This window comes from Primulina huaijiensis, chromosome 10 (genome assembly GCF_012295235.1).
Source record: "Primulina huaijiensis isolate GDHJ02 chromosome 10, ASM1229523v2, whole genome shotgun sequence".
Taxonomy (NCBI): Eukaryota; Viridiplantae; Streptophyta; class Magnoliopsida; order Lamiales; family Gesneriaceae; genus Primulina; species Primulina huaijiensis.
Genome location: NC_133315.1, coordinates 9,126,290 through 9,148,109, shown reverse-complemented (window position 1 = coordinate 9,148,109; position 21,820 = coordinate 9,126,290). Strand labels below are relative to the sequence as shown.

The following is a 21,820-nucleotide window of genomic DNA, read 5'->3' as shown; positions in this document are numbered from 1 at the left end:
CAACCTACTACTGGAAGGGTCTAAGTGATGCAAGCTGCAGAGGATGAGACAGAGCCGACACTACACTGATTTCGAGGTAACCTAGTTGTTTAACATTTTTTCGATGCTTTTCTTGCTTGAAATGTTAAATCGGGTTATGGAATTTGTTTGGGATATTGAAGAACTTAGAAAATAGGGTGCATGCACTACTTGAACTCGATTTAAGAGTCGACTGAGGGAAAATTTCTGGGTTAGTATTATGATTTTCAAGATTTTGAGGACCGAATTGAGGAGTAAGATTTAAGTTAGATGTTAAGTTTGAGGTGGATAAAGAAATCTAAGATTTGCAATCATCAAGTCTAGGAAAATTTCGAGGACGAAATTCAATTTAAGGGGTGAGAATTGTAACGTCCGAAAAACCAACCTACGTAAACCACATGCATGCAAAATTATTTTAATTACTTAATTGTTTTATTTAATTGATTTTAAATACTAGCATGATATTTATAATATAATTAAAAGTATGATTTGCATGATTAAATGATTATGTGACATGTTTTCATGAAATTAAGGATTTTACCCGAGTATTCGATAATAGGCAGGGAAAAGGAGACCAGGGACGACCAAGACAAGAATATGTATTTTTATTTAAATAGTGGCAAGGCTTCCTAATATGATTAAAAATGATTTAATTTTCCTAAAAATGTTGGAGTTCGAATTATTTTACGAGTCGAGCTCGATTTTTCCCGGGCAGCCGATTTTTGTCAAACAAGGAGTTTTAAAAGATCAAAAATATTATTTTATGGAAACTAATTTTTATAAACTTTTATTATTAAATTAATTAAGTGTTATTGGGCTCAATTTAATTAATTTAAATAGGCCCAATTACCTTAAGCATGCAAGCCCAAAACCAAAGTCCCTTTAATATTTTAATTAAATTATAAATAAGTGTTTTTAGGTCTTTAAACCTCATAAAAAAACACCTCTATCAGCCGAGAATCATTCAAACCTAGCACACACGATAATTTTCAAAAAAAAAATAAGGAGAAGAAAGCTTGTGTTCTTCGTTGCCCGTTCGTCCTTCCTCGCCGACGATTGAAAATTCTAGCATTATAAACGCAAAGGCACGTTTCTTAAACCCTTTTAAAACATCATACAAATCATAATATGTGTGTTTTAATTGTTTATGCTTGAATAAAATAGGTATTTGATTATTTAACGGTATGATACGCATTTTCGACGTTTTTATGATTTTACGCTTGTTTTGAAATCGTTTTTGATTCCAACGGACACGCTGCCAATACATGGTAAAATATGATTGATTATGATTAAAACATGATAAATTGATAGAAGGAAATAGGCTGGAACAACCGTGAAAGAAAAAAAAAAAGGGGGAGAAGAGGGCCGTAGGTTTCATGGTGGTGCAAAACACAAGTGGTTCGGTTCCTTTGCATGGGGCACGGGTCTGGCCAGGGTCTGGTTGGGGGCTTGTCCAGCGTCAGTTTCGAAGGCTAGGTAGGGTCCTAGGGCGGCTATGGTTCGAGTTCTAGGCTGTGGAAGGAGTACACCCGAAGTGGGACTCCTCCCATGCATGCTCACGCATGTCTACTGCACGAGGGGGGGCTGCGGCTTTGTAGGGGCTGGGCTAGGTGGTATGGTCGGTACTCTAGGAAGGTTTAAAAAGGGGTAGGAAAGGAGAGGGCTTGGTGGTGGCTCAGACGAGGAGACCCACGCGAGATGAAGAAGCACTCCCGTTGAAGAAAGACGCGCGGCTTGTTCCTGATTCAAGGAGTTCGCTGCTTGAGTTCAGGGGCTGGGCTGGGCTAGGCTTAGGCTGGGGCTGGGCATGGTCCAGGGTCGGTGAGGGTCCGAGGTGATCGCTGGTTAAGTGGCTAGAGAAGTCCTAGGGTGGCTGGGAGTCTTGTAGCGTGAGTGGAAACCATGCGAGTAGCTTCTGTTTACTTCAATTGGTTTGTGCGTGAGTTCAAGTTGCAGGGCTGGTCTTGGTAGAGTCTGAGCGTGGTGTAGGCTCGATAAGGGTCAGTTCTGGTTGATGGTTCAGGAGCTGTAAGGTTCCTAGAAGGGTAAGGAATCCTAGTGCACCTAGGAGACTTCACACGCACACACGCATGCACTTGTGTTCAGGGTGCAGGGATTTGTCGTGGGCCAGAGGCTGGTTCATGGGCTTGGGGCTGGTCATTAGGGTTCCTAGATGGGTTGTCTAGGGTTTGGCTCAAGGTGGCTCGAGTATTTTGGGAGATGGCTCGGGTTGATCGTATATGTGTCAATTTCGATAATAATAACGCTAAAATTAAATCCATGGGTCCACGGGTGTGGCCCATGACTTGGAAGGGTATAATAAATACTAAAAATGTTATGTTTAAAATTTGGGATCAAAATAATGAGTTTTGGAATTTTCCGGGAGTTTATCGCCGCTCGAAACGTTTATTAAATAGTTAATTGAAACACCTAGTTTTCTGCTCTATAAAATTATGAAAAATTAGGTTTAAGCTTAAATAATTATTAAAAGTATAAGTTTTTAAATTGGGAATTTTATATTAAGGTTTGGTTTAATTCGGGATTAAAACGCATTAATATGTTATATTTAAAGATTAATTTAAAAGTCATCGATTTAAGCCAAATAAAAATACTAGAAAATTTTTTTAAGCTTAAATAATTATTTAGAATAATCCCCTGTCATTAAAAGTGAGAAAAAGATAAATTCGAGAATTTTTACGTCCAGGGGCAAAACAGTCTTTTTACACTTAGGAAAATACGAAAACGCTTGGCAGCGTCACGAAGGATCATAACGCATGTTAAATGATATTTTATGGTTTAAAATGATTATTTTGATGATAATATGTTATTTTATGATTTTTGGTAAAGTGGTGCAAATTTTACTGTTTAAAATGTTATTTTTGGAAAGTTGTGCTATTTCATGATTTTTAAAGAAAAAGAAAAACATTTTGAGGGATGTGAATTGACTGTGAAAAAAGATATGATTTATGATATATGATTTTGTGGGGATAACGTGAGGGGAAAAGGCCCCAGAGGGAGCCCATTTACGGGAGAAGGTCCCAAAGGGAGCCCATACGTGAGAAAAGGCCCCAGAGGGAGCCCATCTATGGGAGAAGGCCCCCGAGGGAGCCCCGACGAACGTATTTCCACGGTGGAGCCTAGTGCACACCCCCATGGGCCATGTGGAGCTGAAGACTGATCAGTCGACCAAAGGATAAAAGCTGGTCACTTTCAAGGATCAAACTTCAACAAAAAATGATATATGATTGAAACCTTATGATAAAAATGATTTTTATGATATATGATTTATGATGAAGATTAAATCTATTTTTAAAATGATTTATTTATGCCCAAAGCATATTTTTAAATGATTTGTTTTAAGGATTTATTTATGCTTAAAAGTTATTTTAAAATGTTTTTACAATTTATGATATTATTATGCTTAAATAATTTTTAAAGGATTTTAAAATTGTTTATTTATTTTCAAAAGCTATTTTAAATAAAATTATGATTTTTAAATGCATGTGAGTGTATATATATTATTTGCTATTTATGTTTAGAGCGTGCTGAGTCTTTAGACTCACTAGGTTTGTATGATGCATGATTTGATGATTTTGGAGGCGGTGACGATTGAGCCGATCGAGTGCAGCAGTACACACCCGCGGGCCTTTATGTTTCCGCACAAGCTTGATAGATTTAGGATTTTATTTCATGCACTTGAGATATTAATTGTTAAATTATTATGATCCATAATTATGTTGAATTATTTTATTTAGAAATTTAGAATTTATGATTTAAGATTAGAAAAAAAAAAATTCGAAGTCGTTTCACACTATCTGTTGATCCTCTTCTTCGCAAGTTATGGGTTCCACTTCCTTACCCTTTGGAGTTGATTTATCATCATTTTCACAAGGTTCAAGAATGGATTTTTCCACTACCTTACCACTGCGAAGGGTAATAACAGATTTTACCGGATCCATCGGTTGAGTTCCAGAAGTTCCGTTTTGTGAATGATGATCCTTGGGATTAGGCTGTGGTTGTGAAGGAAACTTACCTTTTTCATTAACATTAAGTGCAGATGCAAATTTAGAAAGAGTATCTTTCAAATCTGTCATGGTTTGAGTATTGATAGACTCTTGCTTTGCTATGAAAGTATTCAATATAGCTTCCAAGTTCCTTTCAGGTGGAGGAGCATAAGGTGCATAATTTTGAAAATTTTGTTGATTTTGGAAATATGGTTGTGAAAATTGTGCAGCATTATCATTCCTCCAACTAAAATTTGGATGATTTCGCCAACCTGGATTGTAATTTTGAGAAAATGGTTCAAAATTTGGCCTTTTGAAATTGTTCAAAACATTGGCTTGTTCATGGAGACATTCTTTAAAAGAGGGTAAAATGGGACAATCTTTTGTAGAATGATCACTTGTATCACATATGTGACTCGCAATTTCTTGAACAGATTTTAATTGACCATTCTTTTTCAATTCAAGTGCTTCAACTTTTCTTGCCAAAGAGGTAAATCTAGCTTGTAGATCTTGTTCATCATTGAGGGTATACATACCTCCACCAGATGTGGGAGATTGAATCTTGTTTGATGGTTCTATTGTACCTATAGTGTCCCAATTTTGAGAATTTTCAGCTAATGAATCAAGATACTCAATTGCCTCGTTTGGATCTTTATCTTCAAATGTTCCATTACACATAAATTCAACCATTTGCCTATCTTTAGGTGTTACGCCTTCATAAAATTGAGAAACAACTCTCCAAATTTCAAAACCATGATGTGGACAAAGATTAAGCAATTTTTTATATCTATCCCAACACTGATAAAAAGTTTCTCCTTGTTTTTGAGTGAAAGTGATGATTTGCCTTTTGAAAGAATTTGTTCTATGAGATGGAAAAAACTTTTTCAAAAATTGTTGTTGCAATTCATCCCAAGTTCGAATGGATCCCGATCTAAGATTTTGTAGCCAAGTTTTAGCTTTATCTTTTAAAGAAAAAGGAAAAAGCTTAAGTCGAATGGTGTTCATGCTACAATTTAGATCATTATATGTGTTGCACACTTCTTCAAATTCTCGTAAATGCATGTATGGATTTTCAGAATCTAAGCCATGAAAGTTGGGTAAAAGTTGGATAATACCAGGCTTAAAATTGAAATGAGATGCATCAGGGGGAAAAACTAGACATGAAGGTGCACTAGTACGTATAGGATTCATGTGATCTCTAAGTGTTCTTCGCCTATCATGATCATGTTGAGATTGAATTTCATCTTTATTTTCCTGGATGGGTTCTTCCGCCATGTTATGTAAAAATAAAGGGTTATTTCGAATGAGTCGACCACTAAGTATACGTGACCAAATAATGCTCATGCAAATGCAAAAGAAAAAGAAGAAAAACACACAAAAACAATAAAAAATTCAAAGAAAGAAAATTAAATATCCTTGAAATTAAATTATACTTCCCCGGCAACTGTGCCAAAAACTTGTTGTGACTTTGATTGTTGCACTCCCAATAGCAGGTTGTCCGCAAGTAGTATAATTCGGTGAGTCCGATATCGTATCCACAGGGAAGCTACGGTAATTACAAGTCCACTACAATGTCTTTTTGTTTTTGTTTTTGTTTTTGTTTTTCTTTTAATTGTTTGAATCTTTAATTGGTAATTTTTAATTGTTCAAATTTTAATTTAAGTAGTTGAGATTAGAGGATCCACTCTTGATATTTTAATAAAGTTAACATTAATGAACATTATTGAAATCCACTTAATAAAATGGTTCCAATATATTAAATAATCATATTTATATTATGTTATATACTATTTTCTTATAAGTATAAAATATATACCAAAACTTATAAATGTTGTCAAGTATTTATTGTGCTATATATATTTGTAAACACTAAATCAAGGTTCCCACTTTAAATGGTTGGTAAAACCAAACTAACATTTAAATGGTACCAAGAAATTAATAATATGATATATTGATATATAATAAATCAAGGCATTCACTTTAAATGGTTGGTAAAACCAAACAAACATTTAAATGGTACCAAGAATTTAGTGTAACATATAGCAACAATAAATCAAAACTCCCACTTATAAGTAGGGTATAAAAATGCTTAAAAAAATAAATATAACATAAACAATAAATAATGATTAAATAATATGAAACATAGATTATTACATTTTAATAACCTTATTATCATACCAAGAGCTTCACCTTTTCATCTCAACCTTGGGAAGTTAGCTACTCATGATTCAAAGTATAAAACTTTGAATATGAAATTAACATGCTAATTATTTTTAAATGATTAAATAAAGGAAAAATAAAGAGAGAAATATTATGAACTCAAAGATTTGTTCATAGAATGAGGGATATCTCAATTCATTACAATGCACCCCTATTTATAGCCAAATTTGGGGAGACAACCACAAATAAAATATTATTTTTTACACATAAGTCTTCATTGGTGTTCCAAGAAATTATATTTTAATACACATCACTTTTGAAAATCTTCACATCCAATTTTGCTTCTCCATATAAAATAAAACAAGTGGCTAATTGAGTTGTTTGAATTGTGGTATTTTATTTTAACCATTTGACCAAGTAGTTTGACAGATATGGTCAAAAACTAGAGCATGGTAAAACTACCACTCTTTTGGTAACTTTGTTTGTTGCTTAATTTGATCCCAATTGTGAGAAGATTTTTATCTTATGTTTGTCACCAATATTGTAGATATTATCATCAACTTTCTACAGGTCCAAGAATCATCTTAATCCCATTTGCAACGCCAAGTTTATTCTTGTTTTATCGAACCTGTATAAATAATAAAAACTTATAATTACACAACAACTTATTTTTTATACAATTTATTATAAAACATATTATATTTAAACATTTAATAAAACAAAAACTATAAATTTATATTATAAAACATTTATTTAATGTATAATTTTTATGTTTATCAGAGTACAATGATATAATCTCGGGCCTTACAAATATACAAAGCGACGCTCAGGCGGTAAGATCTTACCGCTCGGGCGGGGAACATTCTGCATAAATATTGAATTTGTGGTACAGCGGTCGGGCGGAAAGATCTTTACCGCTAGGGCGCCGAACATTCTACCTCTGCACGCCGTTTCATCAAAGATCGCTCCAGAAACATTTTTGCTCTTCATAATTTGAAAATGTGATAAACATGAAAGTTGTAGCACTATGTCTTGGTTTGCATCTCCAATTCGTTTCAGGCATTTAAAGGTCTGAGTAAAAATTTATGCTCATTCACTCAACATGTGTCAGTGGAGGAACAACGATACACACTACACATTTTGGAATGATTTTGGCCTTGTTTCCCAATGGATTTGGACAAAAATCAAAACATAAGATTATAGCCTTATAGCTTAGCTTTCTAATGGTTGTAGCCTCACACGATTTTGATCAATATTCAATTCATTATGCTAAAACTTGTAAGAACTGCCATCTTTTCATCTCATTTCCTGCATTTCCATACCAACATCCATTACACTGCTTTATCTACACATCTTACTATTACTATTTAGACACATATTCATTCTCAATACACAATGTACAATATATAAATCATATTCAATCTCAATATCAATATATCAATCGATGTTAATAGGTCCAAATGTATAATACAAGGAGCACTAGCGGCATCATTCATGTAAGTCATAATGAATCGATAAGCGCATAACAAACGACATAAACACATTAATCATTTGTACAAGTAACCGAGCATCACAATTCTCCCCTCCTTCAAAGAATTTCGTCCTCGAAATTTGACGTACCATATAGTTTAGGATATCTCTGTTGAATTTCGTCTTCTCGCTCCCAAGTTGCTTTTTCGATTACATGATTGCGCCATAATAGTTTCACTAAGGGTATTTCTTTGCCTCCTAACACTTTTGATTTCCTACCGAGGATTTGGACCGGCCATTCTTCATACGAGATATTCGATGCAAGCTCCAATGGTTCGTAATGAAGAACGTAAGATGGATTGTCCAAATACTTCCGTAACAAGGAAACGTGAAAGACGTTATGAACATTTGACAAATTCGGTGGTAGTGCAACTCGGTATGCTCTGTCTCTTATTCTGTCCAAGATTTCAAATGGACCGATATATTTTGGACTTAATTTTCCTTTCTTATCGAAACGCAAAATACCCTTCAATGGTGATATTTTTACAAATACATGGTCACCGACCTGAAATTCCAATTGACAACGTCGCACATCAGCATAACTTTTCTGTCGACTCTGGGAAGTGTGCATTCTTTCTCTAATCTTGGTTACCAATTCCACTATTTGTTGCACCAATTCAGGGTATAATAACTTTCTTTCTCCTACTTCATCCCAATGTACTGGAGATCGACATTTTCTACCATAAAATGTAGTATACGGTACCATTCCAATAGTTGACTGATAACTATTGTTATATGTAAATCCAGCCAACGGTAGTTTACTGTCCCAACTGCCTGGAAAGTCAATAGTACATGTCCTCAACATATCTTCCAATATCTGATTCAATCTATAACACTCATGACAAAAATACATAATCAGTGCGGAAGCTTTTAAATATAATTTGGAGAAAAGGTGTAATTTAAAAAAAATTTGATCCGCATCTCCCCGAAATTAGGACATGCCACCTGCCTCAAGCAACACATAAAACACATGCAAAAGATTTTCATATACATTAGATACCAGTTTATATAATATGTACAAATATTTCTAATTCAAAAACAAAACAAGATTTCAATGTTTTCCAAAATAACCCAAAAGCTTAACACATCAAAAATAACATCCAAACACTATCTCCAAAGTTTGGCATATGCCCTTCTCTCGCTTCGACAACTCAGGGATGATCAGTCATTCTTACATGTGCATGCATCACATGAACATAACTGGAATGAGTATAAAACTCAGCAAATGTAATCAATACTAACAAGATATATATGTATATCATTTTATTGTAAAACATAAAATGTAGCCTCAATTTCATTTTGATGAAAACATTATTCTCCTCATTTCTTAAACGTCCAAACATCATTAATATCATCCGTCAGGAATCATAATACAACAATACATATGGATGATATTCATTTTCATTGATTAGCCGAAGAATTGATAGTTCTTATAATATATTTCATTCATTGTTAACCATTTTCGTAAAAACGAATCTTATAGGAGGGACATGTACCTCTGCATAAAATGCATCTTATAAGAGAGCACATGTTTTCATCGTTAATTAGCCAATTACATTGCAGATTTAGAATTGCCAGAGGCAACACCGCTACTATCACTATCAATCCAATCATTCAATCATATAAAACTTCATTCAGGCATTTTATCGAATACATTAGAGGCATCATTTAAAGTTTAACTCTTTTCATTCAAAAATGCATATGATTGCACTACCGTGTATACATATTTACAAATATATATCATGAATGGAATCTGAAAGGAGTTAACGTCATAAAAGCATCAAAATAAATAGATATAGGATCATGTGATGCATTTAAGAAATAATTCCACTTACAACACTTGGAGCAATTGGTTACCTAAACCTTGACGATGATCCTACAATAATAAACCAATAATTAACCATTAACACCCAAATAATAACCTTAAATGACCATTTAATCCAATACATCAATCACAACTACCATCCCCAAACTTCACCATCTAATAAACTCAAGAACAAGAAGAAAACAACTTACATTTGCTTCTTTCACTAAAAAGGTGAAGTTCCAACTCTGAATTGAAAATTAATTGCTTGATTGAGTGAGAGAATAAGAAGAAGATGAAGAACCCTAGTTAAAATCGAGGGAGAAGAGAAAGGAAGAGAAGGAAAGTGAGAAAAAATGAAGTCTCAATCGATTTTATACCTTAAAACACCCAAAACACGCTTTTACACTTTGCTGGACGCTCGGGCGGTCACATCTTACCGTCTTAGCGCGGACCTCTTGGCCAGAAACACAAAATTTCAGAACTATGCGCGCTCGGGCTGTCAATCTTACCGCTCGGGCGCGCTCTGTGCACAACTATAACAAAGATTGCTTTCGAAACGTGCGATACACTTCGGGCCACTCTTGGGTCGTCTTCCCTAATAATTTGAACAAAATTCAAAACATGAAAGTTATAACCTTATATCTTATATTTCAAATGGAAGTAGACTCAAACCGTTTGGATCAATATACTAATCATTATGCAAAAAATCACAACAACTGCCACAGTTTTATACCGTTTCTGGATTTCTACTATATATTTGAATCAAGATCAACTTTCTATTCTACACATCCATCCTCTATCCATTCTATAACATTCATTACTATTCATATCATAACTTGAAGCCATAAACCATCACCATTACATCACATATCCCAAACGATCATCATACCATAAAAGGAATAATGAACATACTTAATCATAATCATTACCTTACATCATATGCATACGAATGTTTGGGCGTTACAATTCTCCCCTCCTTAAGAAATTTTGTCCCCGAAATTGCCATTACCGTGCGAATAACTAAGGATATTATTGTTTCATTTCCTCCTCTGGCTCCCATGTTGCTTCTTTAGCCAACCAATTACGCCAAAGAATCTTGATAATGCCGCTCTCCTTATTCCTCAGTACTTTAACCTTGCGATCTAAAATCTGGATTGGTACCTCTTGATAAGTCAAGTTCGGCATCAGATCCAATGGTTCATGTCTAAGAACATGGGAAGGGTTCGAGATGTACTTCTTGAGCATTGAGACGTTAAATACATTGTGGATTCTATCCAAATCAAGCTGTAAGGCTAGACGATATGCTCTTTCTCCAATCCTGTCCAGAATTTCAAATTGATCGATAAATCTTGGGCTCAGCTTTCCTTTCCTGCCAAATCTCATAATGCCTTTGCAAGGAGCAATTTTGACAAATACGTGATTTCCAACTTCAAACTCCAAAGGCCTACTTCGGATATCGGCATAACTTTTCTGTCTGGATTGGGCCGTCTTCATTATCTCCTGGATTAAAGCAATCACATCAGTTGTCTGTTGGACCAATTTTGGTCCTAACATTTTTCTTTCACCGACTTCATCCCAGTTCAACGGTGACCTACATTTCCTGCCGTACAATGCCTCGTATGGTGCCATGCCAATCGTCTCCTGATAACTATTTTTATACGTAAATTCAAAATGTGGCAATTTAGAATCCCAACTACCTGGAAAATCAATCGTGCAAGCATGTAGCATATCTTCAAGAATCTGTATCACCCTCTCTGACTGCCCGTCAATCTGAGGATGATATGCTGTGCTAAAAGCCAATCTGATCCCCAAGGCTCTGTGCAAGCTCTTCCAGAATTCAGAAGTAAACCTCGGGTCACGATCAGATACAATTGACACAGGGATACCATGAAGTCTCACAATCTCAGCTACATAGGCTTCATCATACTGGTTCATTGTAAACGTCGTCTTGACTGGAAGAAAGTGAGCCGACTTGGTTAACCTGTCAACAATCACCCAGATGGAGTTGCAACCCTTTGGTGCTCTCGGAAGTCCCGTTGCAAAGTCCATGGTGATGTGCTCCCAGTATAGACGTCGTTGATCCTGATACATCTTGGTTCTACCAGGATGTATCGAGTATGGCGTGGTATGAGCCTCTGTCAAAACATCCCCTCGAAGGTCATTACCACTGGGAACACATATCCGACCTTTCAACGTTAACAAATCATCAGTGTTCATTGCAAACTCTGTATTTCCTTTCTTATCGACTTTGGATAAAAATTCCATCAACTGATTGTTATTAGGCTGTTCCCGTCGTATCCTATCTGTCAACGTAGGTCGAATAACCAAAGCTGAGAGTCTAGCGATGGTCCTTTGCTCTACCATAGCGATCTCACTCCTCTGAAGATCCAATAACAATGGCTTCTGAATCAATGAGCTCAAAGAAGAAACTGACTTGAGGTTCAAAGTATTTGCAACAACGTTTGCTTTGCCTGGGTGGTAGCTAATAGTCACATCATAATCTTTAACACGTTCTAACCACCTCCTCTGTCGCATATTGAGTTCCTTCTGTGAGAATAGATATTTCAAGCTCTTGTTGATATGAATCCTCGTACGAAAAGAAAGCAAACAAGATTAATTAGAATCACGCCCTCTATTCAATAACGAACAAGGATCGATGTTGTCCCAATCTTTTGAAACAAACATGATTTTGTGATATTCACCTCTAAGCGATGAAACTTAGAAACACATATTCACGACTGAAACAATTGAAAAATTAGACGATCCATGTGAGATCAATCGAGAAACACCACAAATCAATGTCAGGTAAGTGAGTTGTGAGATAGAGTTTTGTGCGTGAATCCATGTCTCCTTGTGCTGTTCCTGTTTTATTAGTTCCTAAGAAAGATGTCTCATGGCGTATGTGTGTGGATTGTAGAGCAATTAATAACATAACCATTATGCTAACAAATAGAGCTACAGGTTCTATCTGAACCAAAAGTCGAGATTATTAACGCACAATACACAAAACTTCGAATTTCAGAAGCACATGAACTGAACTCACCAAAATACTGCACAGAAACAGGGCTCACGAAATGGAGCCTCGATCTGCTCACTTCCTTGCTCAAAATTTGTGTTTTATGGCTCAAAACAAAAGTACTGATGTAAGGAAGACAACCCCTCAAACCGATCGAGATTTCGACGTCGGACGAAGGAGATATCACGACTTTCCCGCAGCTGCTCCATGGGTTGCGGGAATTGGGTGTCTTTTTTCTTTTCTTTTCTTTTCTTCATTCTTTCTCTTTAAATTGTGTGTATGTATATGTATATTTATATATTGTGTATTTGGTTACTAAAATAGTAACTCAAGCCCATTAATCTCGGTTTGTAATTATTTTGCTCTCTTGTGTTATTTAAACTCTATATGTATTTTATATCGTTAAATTCTTCGATATTCTAAATTATATATTTTCTTTAACACACTTCTTGAATTTGTTTGACATAAATAATTATTTTAATTTACAACTCAATAATTGTTCTAATTATGCAAAATTCCCGGATAATTAATTAACGGGCCTTATAATGTATACGCTCAAAGATGAACATGATCTACAAGCTAGATTTACCTCTTTGGAAAGAAAAGTTGAAGCACTTGAATTGAAAAAGAACGGTCAATTAAAATATGTTCAAGAAATTGCGTGTCACATCTGTGATACAAGTGATCATTCTACAAAAGATTATCCCACTTTGCCCTCTTATAAAGAATGTCTCCATGAACAAGTCAATGTTTTGAATAATTTGAAAATGCCAAATTTTGAACCATTTTCTCAAAATTACAATCCACGTTGGCGAAATCATCCAAATTTTAGTTGGAAGAATGATAATACTGCACAATTTTCACTACCACATTTTCAAAATCAACAAAATTTTCAAAACTATGCACCTTATGTTTCTCTACTAAAAGGAACTTGGAAGATATATTGAATTCTTTCATTGCAAAGAAAGAGTCTATCAATACTCAAACGACTCAAACCATGACAGATTTGAAAGATACTCTTGCTAAATTTGCATCTGCACTTAATGTTCATGAAAAAGGTAAATTTCCTTCACAACCAAAGCCTAATCCCAAGGATCATCATTCACAAACTGGAACTTCTTGAATTCAACCGATGGATCAGGTAAAATATGTGATTACCCTTCGCAGTAGTAAGCTTTTGGAAAAATCCATTCTTGAACCTTGTGAAGATGATGATAAATCAACTCCAAAGAGAAAGGAATTGGAACCCATAACTTTCGAAGAGGAGGATCAACAGACAGTGTCACCACCATTCCCTCATGCATTGAAAAATACTAAAAAATCAAATTTAAATTTTATATATATGATATTTTTAAACAAGTAAATGTTAATATTCTTTTATTAGATGCAATAAAGCAGGTACCATCATATGCCAAATTTTTGAAAGACTAATGCACTGTGAAAAGAAAATTAAATGTGAAAAAGAAAGCATTTTTAGCCGAACAATTAAGTGCAATCATTCAAAATAATAATACTTTGAAATACAAAGACCCTAGTTGTCCTACTATTTCATGTATTATTGGAGAACGAAAGATTAAAAAAGTCTTGCTTGATCTTAGAGCTAGTGTGAATTTACTTCCATATTCAGTTTATCAAGAACTCAATCTAGGCGAGTTAAAACCTACTTCGGTAACACTTTTACTTGCCGATAGATCTGTTAAAGTTCCAAGAGGTATGGTAGAAGACATGTTGGTCCAAGTCGATAACTTTGTATATCCTGTCGATTTCATAGTTTTAGATACACAACCTATCGAAGATTGTAATGCAATTCCTTTAATTTTGGGTCGTCCATTTTTAGCAACTTCTAATGCTCTTATAAATTGAAGGAATGGAATAATGCAGTTGTCATTTGGTAACATGACTTTGGAGCTTAATGTTTTTAATCTTTGTAAGCAACCACATGACAAAGGAGATGAAAGTGAAGATGAAAATCTTATTGAAACTATTGTGGAAGAAAACATTCAAGAAGGGAGTACTCGTAACCAATTAGATATTTGTTCAACTGATGCTGTTAAAGAAAATATTGAAATTGATCTTGATGATTTTATCAGGTATCGCTCATTACCAAGATCAGAGAAAGAATTTGAGGCAAAATATGAGAACAAAGACGAACCACCCATATTGGAGCTAAAATCCTTGCCAGAAGAATTGAAGTACGCATTTCTTGGAGAAGATGAAACATATCCGGTGGTAATTTCTTCCAAACTAGCAAGTGAACAAGAAGGTAAATTAGTTGATATGCTTAAAAGACATAAAAATGCAATTGGTTGGACATTAAAAGATCTCAAGGGCATTAATCCATTAATTTACACTCACAAAATTCATTTAGAAGAAAATGCTAAATCATCTCAACAACCACAAAGGAGATTAAATCCACACATGAAAGATGTTGTGAAAACTGAAGTTCTTAAACTACTTGATGTTGGAATTATCTATCATATTTCTGATAGTAAGTGGGTAAGTCCAACACAATTAGTTCCAAAAAAATCTGGCATCACAGTGATAAAAAAATGAAAAAGGTGAATTGTTAACAAGTCGAGTCCCATCTAGTTGGCGGATGTGTATTAATTATAGAAAATTAAATGATGCCACTAGAAAAGATCATTTTCCATTACCATTTTTAGACCAAATTTTAGAAAGAGTAACAGGTCATCCCTACTACTGTTTTCTTGATGGATATTCAGGCTATTATCAAATTTCCATTGCACTCGAAGATGAAGAAAAAACTACATTCACATGTCCTTTTGGAACATTTGCATTTAGAAGGACGCCATTTGGTTTATGCAATGCCCCAGCAATATTTCAAAGATGTATGCTAAGCATTTTTTGGGACATGGTTGAAAATTGTTTGGAAATTTTCTTTGATGATTTAAATGTTTTTGGGAATACATTTGATAATTGTCTTGAAAATTTGGAAAAAGTTTTAAAAAGATGCGAGGAAAAAGGTCTTATTTTAAATTGAGAAAAATGTCATTACATGATTACTTCTAGAATTGTTTTGGGACATGTCGTGTCATCTCATGGAATTAAAGTTGATAAAGCAAAAGTTGATGTCATTGCCAATGTACCTCCTCCAAAAACCATTAAAGAAATTCATTCATTTTTGGGACATGCTGGATTTTATATGAGGTTTATAAAAGACTTTAGTTTAATCTCTATACCCATTTGTAGTCTCTTAACAAAAGAAACTGCATTTGAGTGTACTCAAGAATGTAAAAATGCTTTTGATAAAATCATTCGACATTTAACATCAGCTCCTATCATGCAACCTCCTGATTGGTCTTCACCATTTGAAATCATGTGCGATGCGAGTGATTATGCAGTCGGTGTAGTATTGGGTCAAAGAAGAAATGGTAAGCCTTATGTGATATATTATGCAAGTAGAACTTTAAACAATGCTCAAATGAATTACTCCACAACTGAAAAAGAACTACTTGATGTAATATTTGCATTAGATAAATTCCGTTCATATTTGATTGGATCAACAACTATTGTGTTTACTGATCATTCTGCTATTAGATATTTATAGACCAAACAAGATGCAAAGCCACGACTGATACGATGGATTTTGTTGCCCAAGAATTTGACATTGTAAACAAAGATAAAAAAGGAACCGAGAATGTCGTAGCTGATCATTTATCAAGACTAGCAACAGGATCATCTTGTGAAATGGCACCAATTGATGATAATTTTCCTGATGAACATCTTATTTCAGTTACTACTATAGCTTGGTTTGCTAACATAGTAAATTTTCTTGTGACAGGAAAAATGCCACCGCAATGGAGTTCCCAAGATAAAAGAAAATTTTTGAATGAGGTAAAAAATTTTATTGGGATGATCCATATCTGTTCAAGTATAGTCCAGATCAAATTTTTCGACGTTGCGTACCCGACAATGAGGTAAGTAGTGTCATTAAATTTTGTCATTCAGAAGCATGCGGAGGACATTTTTCTTCAAAGAAAACGGTTGCAAAAATCTTGCAGTGTGGATTTTATGGGCCCACTTTATTTAAAGACACCCACGAAATCTGCAAGATATGTGAAAATTGTCAAAATTGGGTGCGATTTCAAAAAGAAACATGATGCCTTTGAATCCTATCATTGAAATTTAAATCTTTGATTGTTGGGGAATTGATTTTATGGGACCTTTTCCACCGTCGTTTGGATACTTGCATATTTTATTTGTAGTTGATTATGTTTCCAAATAGATAGAGGCGATTCCATGTTGAACAAATGATCATAAAATCGTCATCAAATTTTTGAAAGAAAATATTTTAGTAGATTTGAAATTTCTCGAGCCATGATAAGTGATGGGGGAACTCACTTTGTTAATAAATCATTTGCTTCATTAATGAAAAAATATGTTATTACTCACAAAGTAACTACTCCTTATCATCCTCAAACAAATGGACAAGTTGAATTAGCTAATAGGGAGATAAAGCAAATTTTGGAAAAAACTGTTAACCCAAATAGAAAAGATTGGCCTCTGCGACTTAATGATGCACTTTGGGCATATCGAACAGCTTTTAAAACATCATTGAATATGTCTCCCTATAGGTTGGTTTACGGAAAACCTTGTCATTTGCATGTGGAATTGGAACTTAAAGCTTATTGGGTGATCAAAACTTTTAATTCAAGCATGGATGAGGCTAGCAAATTGCGTAAATCGCAACTTCATGAACTCCGAAATGACGTGTATGAGAATTCAAAGATTTATAAAGCAAAAGTCAAATAATTTCATGATAAAACAATTCTTAGAAAATCTTTTGAGATTGATAAAAAAGTTTTGCTTTATAATTCACGACTTCACATATTCCCAGGAAAATTACGATCAAGATGGACATGCCCATATGTTGTAAAGCATGTGTATACTTATGGAGCTGTGGATATTGAAAATCCTAAAAATGGTGATGTTTTTAAAGTAAATGGACAAAGGCTTAAACCATTTTTAGAAAATGAAATCTTTCAAGAAGAGTTTATTTCCCTTTCTGATCCTTGATTATTTGTGTTGCATTTAATTTTGTTTGTTTTTATTTTAGGTTTCCTTAATCTTTTTATTTTCCCGGTTAAATGGTGGATAACGATACTCCGTGGCTCTCATAGTCGATTTAATCATTTTTCTACAATTGGTGATACAAAAATTAAAAAAAAATAATTTCTTCTCTTTTCAAAATGGATGAAATTCTCTCAAAAATTTGTAAATATTTTCCCTCTGTTTCTGAAAAGGTTCTAAGAAAAATTTATGCAGGTAGGTGTGAAAGATTGAGATTGCTACTGCGAAAAGAAATTTCAGAAGATATTTGTCTTGTAATAGAACCTAAGGTCCGATTAGGAGGAGAAGTTCCACAGTCATTACTCATTCGGTATATGCCTGGATTAGGAAAAAGTACTTTTGCGAAAAAACGAAGGGCCAAAAGTTTAGGGGTTTGTCATAATTGTGCAAGATGGACTTGTGACAAACGATCCAGATCTATGGAATATGTTTCCAATAACAGAAAAGATAAAATTGGTTTCATTAAGAATGGGCTGAGTAAGGACTTTTTCGATAACATATTATTGACTCTTGAGAGGCATTCTAGTGGACACGTGCATATTGAACTTCTCCGTTTATGGAAACAATTCCAAGATGAGCGCCATCTTAATAGTCTTGGGAATCTGACTAAAAAAGACCATGTTTGCCAATTTACAAGATGAGCGCCATCTTAATAGTCTACAAACAATTTATATGCATGTGTGTCATTATTGTTTTTACTGTTTATTTTGTTTCCAACTGTGACCCATAGTTTTGTCATGATAACATATTACCCTTATAAAATCTCTCATCTTTCTCTCTATTTTCGCAGACAAAAAAAAAAGTAAAAACATGGCTGGATCCTCTGCACGAACATTGGAAAATATTTGTGTATTTTGTGGGTTGAGTCCTGGAAAAAATGAAGTGTTTGTAGAAGCAGCGAATAATCTTGGAAAGGTATTGGCTGAGAGAAAAATTCACATGGTATAGGGGGAGGTAATATTGGGTTAATGAGATCTGTTTCAACATCTTCACATCTTGGAGGCAGTCAGGTTTTGGGTATTATTCCTACAACTTTAGCTGAAGGAAATATTACAGGTGTTACGATTGGGGAGGATTTAAAAATTTCTTCTGTGTATGAAATAATCACAAAAATTATTGAAAATTCCGATGCTTTTATCGCATTACCAGGTGGTTTGGGTACATTATAAGAAATTTTTCACACTGTTTTTTGGGCACAAATTCATATCCATAATAAACCTGTGGGCTTTTTGAATATCAATTATTATTATAACAGTTTGTTGACATTTCTTGATAAAGATGTGGAACAGAATTTCATTTCAGAAAATCTACGACGGATGCTCTTCTGTGCTTCGACTGCAGACTAATTAGTTGATAATTTTGAAGCTTCTGTTCATAAGCCTGATCCGATGATAACAAAGATCAATTGGTTGCAATCAAGCAATAAGAAAAGAAAGTTGGATACATAAACNCAGTTTGTTATCTTCAATAAAATTCCATGTGATATCTCTTTCATTATATACTCTTTATTAATAATTATTTTGATATTAGGGACAATGTCATATTCTGATTGGGGTGAGAACAAACTAAAAAAAAAATTAAAACAAAAACAAAATTTTTTTAAAAAAAATTATTTTAAAATAAAACCATGTTTATTGTTTGTATCTTAGTAATTTTTGCAAAAATATCATTACATTACATGATTGAAAGGTTTAAATTAGAAAATGTATTAATCTATCTAAGGAGGTTTAAATTTTTATTTGAAAAAAAAAGTCAAAACTTTTAATATTACGATCACTATAAAAATATGATTTATGAAATCTTTTTGAATGATTAACCAGTGTGATAAAATCAGTTATTAAAGTATATGGCCCAAGATATATCTGATAAGAGTTCCTAAAATTTTTAAACTCACACATATTTTGTGAGTGAGTGGAGAAGATTGAGAAAACAGCTTGCGAGCCTTTATTGATCATGAGAGAGGCTATTTATTGTTTAGATCTTGAGTTCTTAAAAATAAAAAAAAGAAAGATGTTGAAGATCTATGTAATTTTTAAGTTATATGCTACGACCCATTTATCTCACATAAACAAAAAAAAAAAGAAAAAAGAAAGAGAGAAATATATTGTACAAATTAAATAAATATACATGTCTTTTAAATGTCTTCCTTAAACCATAAAAATCCCATAGGCATTTAAAAATCATAATTTAATCATGAACATTTCATAAACGTTTAAAAATAATCATAATATCATAAAAACAGCATTTAGAGCACTGCCATGATGTTTACTAATTTTTAAGTGTAAAAAGACTGTTTTACCCATAGACGTAAAATTCCTCGGTTTGGACTTTGTCTTGAATTCATTGACTTTAACATGTCCCAAATAATTATTTAAGCCTAAATTAATTTTTTCATAATTTTATTTAGCTTAAATATTAAACTTTTTTATATATATTTAATTATTTGTTTTCACGGTGTTTTTAATCCCGAAAAATCCCAAACTTTAATATAAAATTCCTAAATTCAAAATTTAGTCTTTTTATATAATTTTATCCCTTATGAACCACGACTCAGCCCCCGTGAGCCGTTTTTCGATTTATTCTAGTTTAGAAACCCTATTATGACACATAAACTTCTATCCCGAGCCATCTTACGATTTTCTCGAGTCACCCCAGAACCAAGTTGATCCGAAACTTGACTAACATCCTAGAGTACCCTACTGAACCCTTAGGTCACTTAGAAACCACCCCAAAACCCGAAAACGTGAGCCCCTCATTCTTCCCTAAGATGACCGAGAGTTTCACTTAGCAAGGACTCTAAGTTTGTGAACCTATGAGCCAAGCCATCGCTCCAGCACCCAAACCACCCTCTAGTACACCTACCTAGGACCCTAAAGACTCGCCCTAGCCCTATCAACGAGCAGGTTAATCAATCAATGAAGTTCATTTTTCAAAAGGATCATCAATCAGAAAAATGGAATGGAGTTTTTTGGAACAGTAGAAAACTAAATCAACTTTGTCATTTAGACGAAAAAAAGACTCTTATTCTAAAGAACCCAACAGGCCCTTTCACCTCGAATCAGACAAACAAAGACGGGATTAATTTTCCTAACTGAATGAGTTAGCATGGAGTAGCCCCTGAGCCCTGGACCGAGCCCTCCCCTCTCAGCAAGCTGCGCGCCCCCTGCACGAAATTTGTGCATGTTCTCGGGTAGGAGTCCTTGTTTATCAGGACTCCTCCCAGCCCTCAAACCTGACATTAATCTTGACTCAACCAAGCCCCTAGCCAGCCCTGAACCCACGCCAAGGCCAGCCCTCCCCTTTATTCATGAACCCGATCCCCTAAACCCTATGACAGCAAATTGGCTTTTCTTTTGTTTCCTTTGTTTCTGCCGTGATTTGGGTGTGTGTGTGGGACTCTAATTCACATAATAACTTTGCTTGATCACCACTTAATACCATGGCAGCCCCTTCACACAAAAGAACAAGATTTCGAACTACAATTCATGGGTATAAATTATGCATGGATAATATTTCGAAAATAACAACATAAATTTCATGCTTTCCATATTAACGATGTTTTAAACAATATTATGATGTGATAGACGAGAAAAAAAGATGTATGGCGTTCCTTTGCGTTATATACGCTCGAAAAACCGTTGACGACAAAGAACGGAGCGAAACCTTGGCTTGTTTCTCCTTGAACCTTCGAAAATCCCTTCAAATATTGGATGTGTGTGTGCCGTGTGGTTGATGGGTGCTACTACTTAAATTATAATTCACCCAAGTGTAGGTTGTCTGCAAGAAATATATTTCATAAGTACGAGATCGATCCACAGAGAGGTTATTTTAAGTTTAAATTTATTAATTTATAGATTACCAAATGCAAGAACGAAGTTTACAAATTATAAATTTTGTCAAGGCTCGAGGATTTATTCTTGGTTTATGCAATATTGTTTAACTAAAAGTAAAACAAAGGAAACCACCATAAATAATGGTTCCAAGAAAATTAAATATTTAAATACACATCTAATATAATATAGCTCCCACTATAAAAAATACCGAATTCACCGATATTTTATATATGGTACCTATGATTATACATATAACTATATAAATATATAACTGCATAAATGTTAAATTAAATCATTATATTTCATTTAGAACAACCGGCAGAGCCACGCTATTGCCTAAATGAAATATATGATTTAATAA

General features: G+C 34.2%; 1 protein-coding gene across 1 annotated transcript in view; it reads right to left on the bottom strand.

The window, feature by feature from the left end:
• Positions 1-10,548: 10,548 nt before the first annotated feature.
• LOC140985877 (uncharacterized) overlaps positions 10,549-21,820 on the bottom strand; it is a 36,771-nt gene continuing 25,499 nt past the window's right edge. Inside the window, exons 2-3 of the mRNA XM_073453824.1 lie at positions 11,406-11,990; positions 10,549-11,216 (exon numbers count right to left, since the gene is read on the bottom strand). Of these exons, the coding sequence (XP_073309925.1) occupies positions 10,549-11,216; positions 11,406-11,990 (1,253 nt within the window). The remainder of the gene's footprint in view (positions 11,217-11,405; positions 11,991-21,820) is intronic.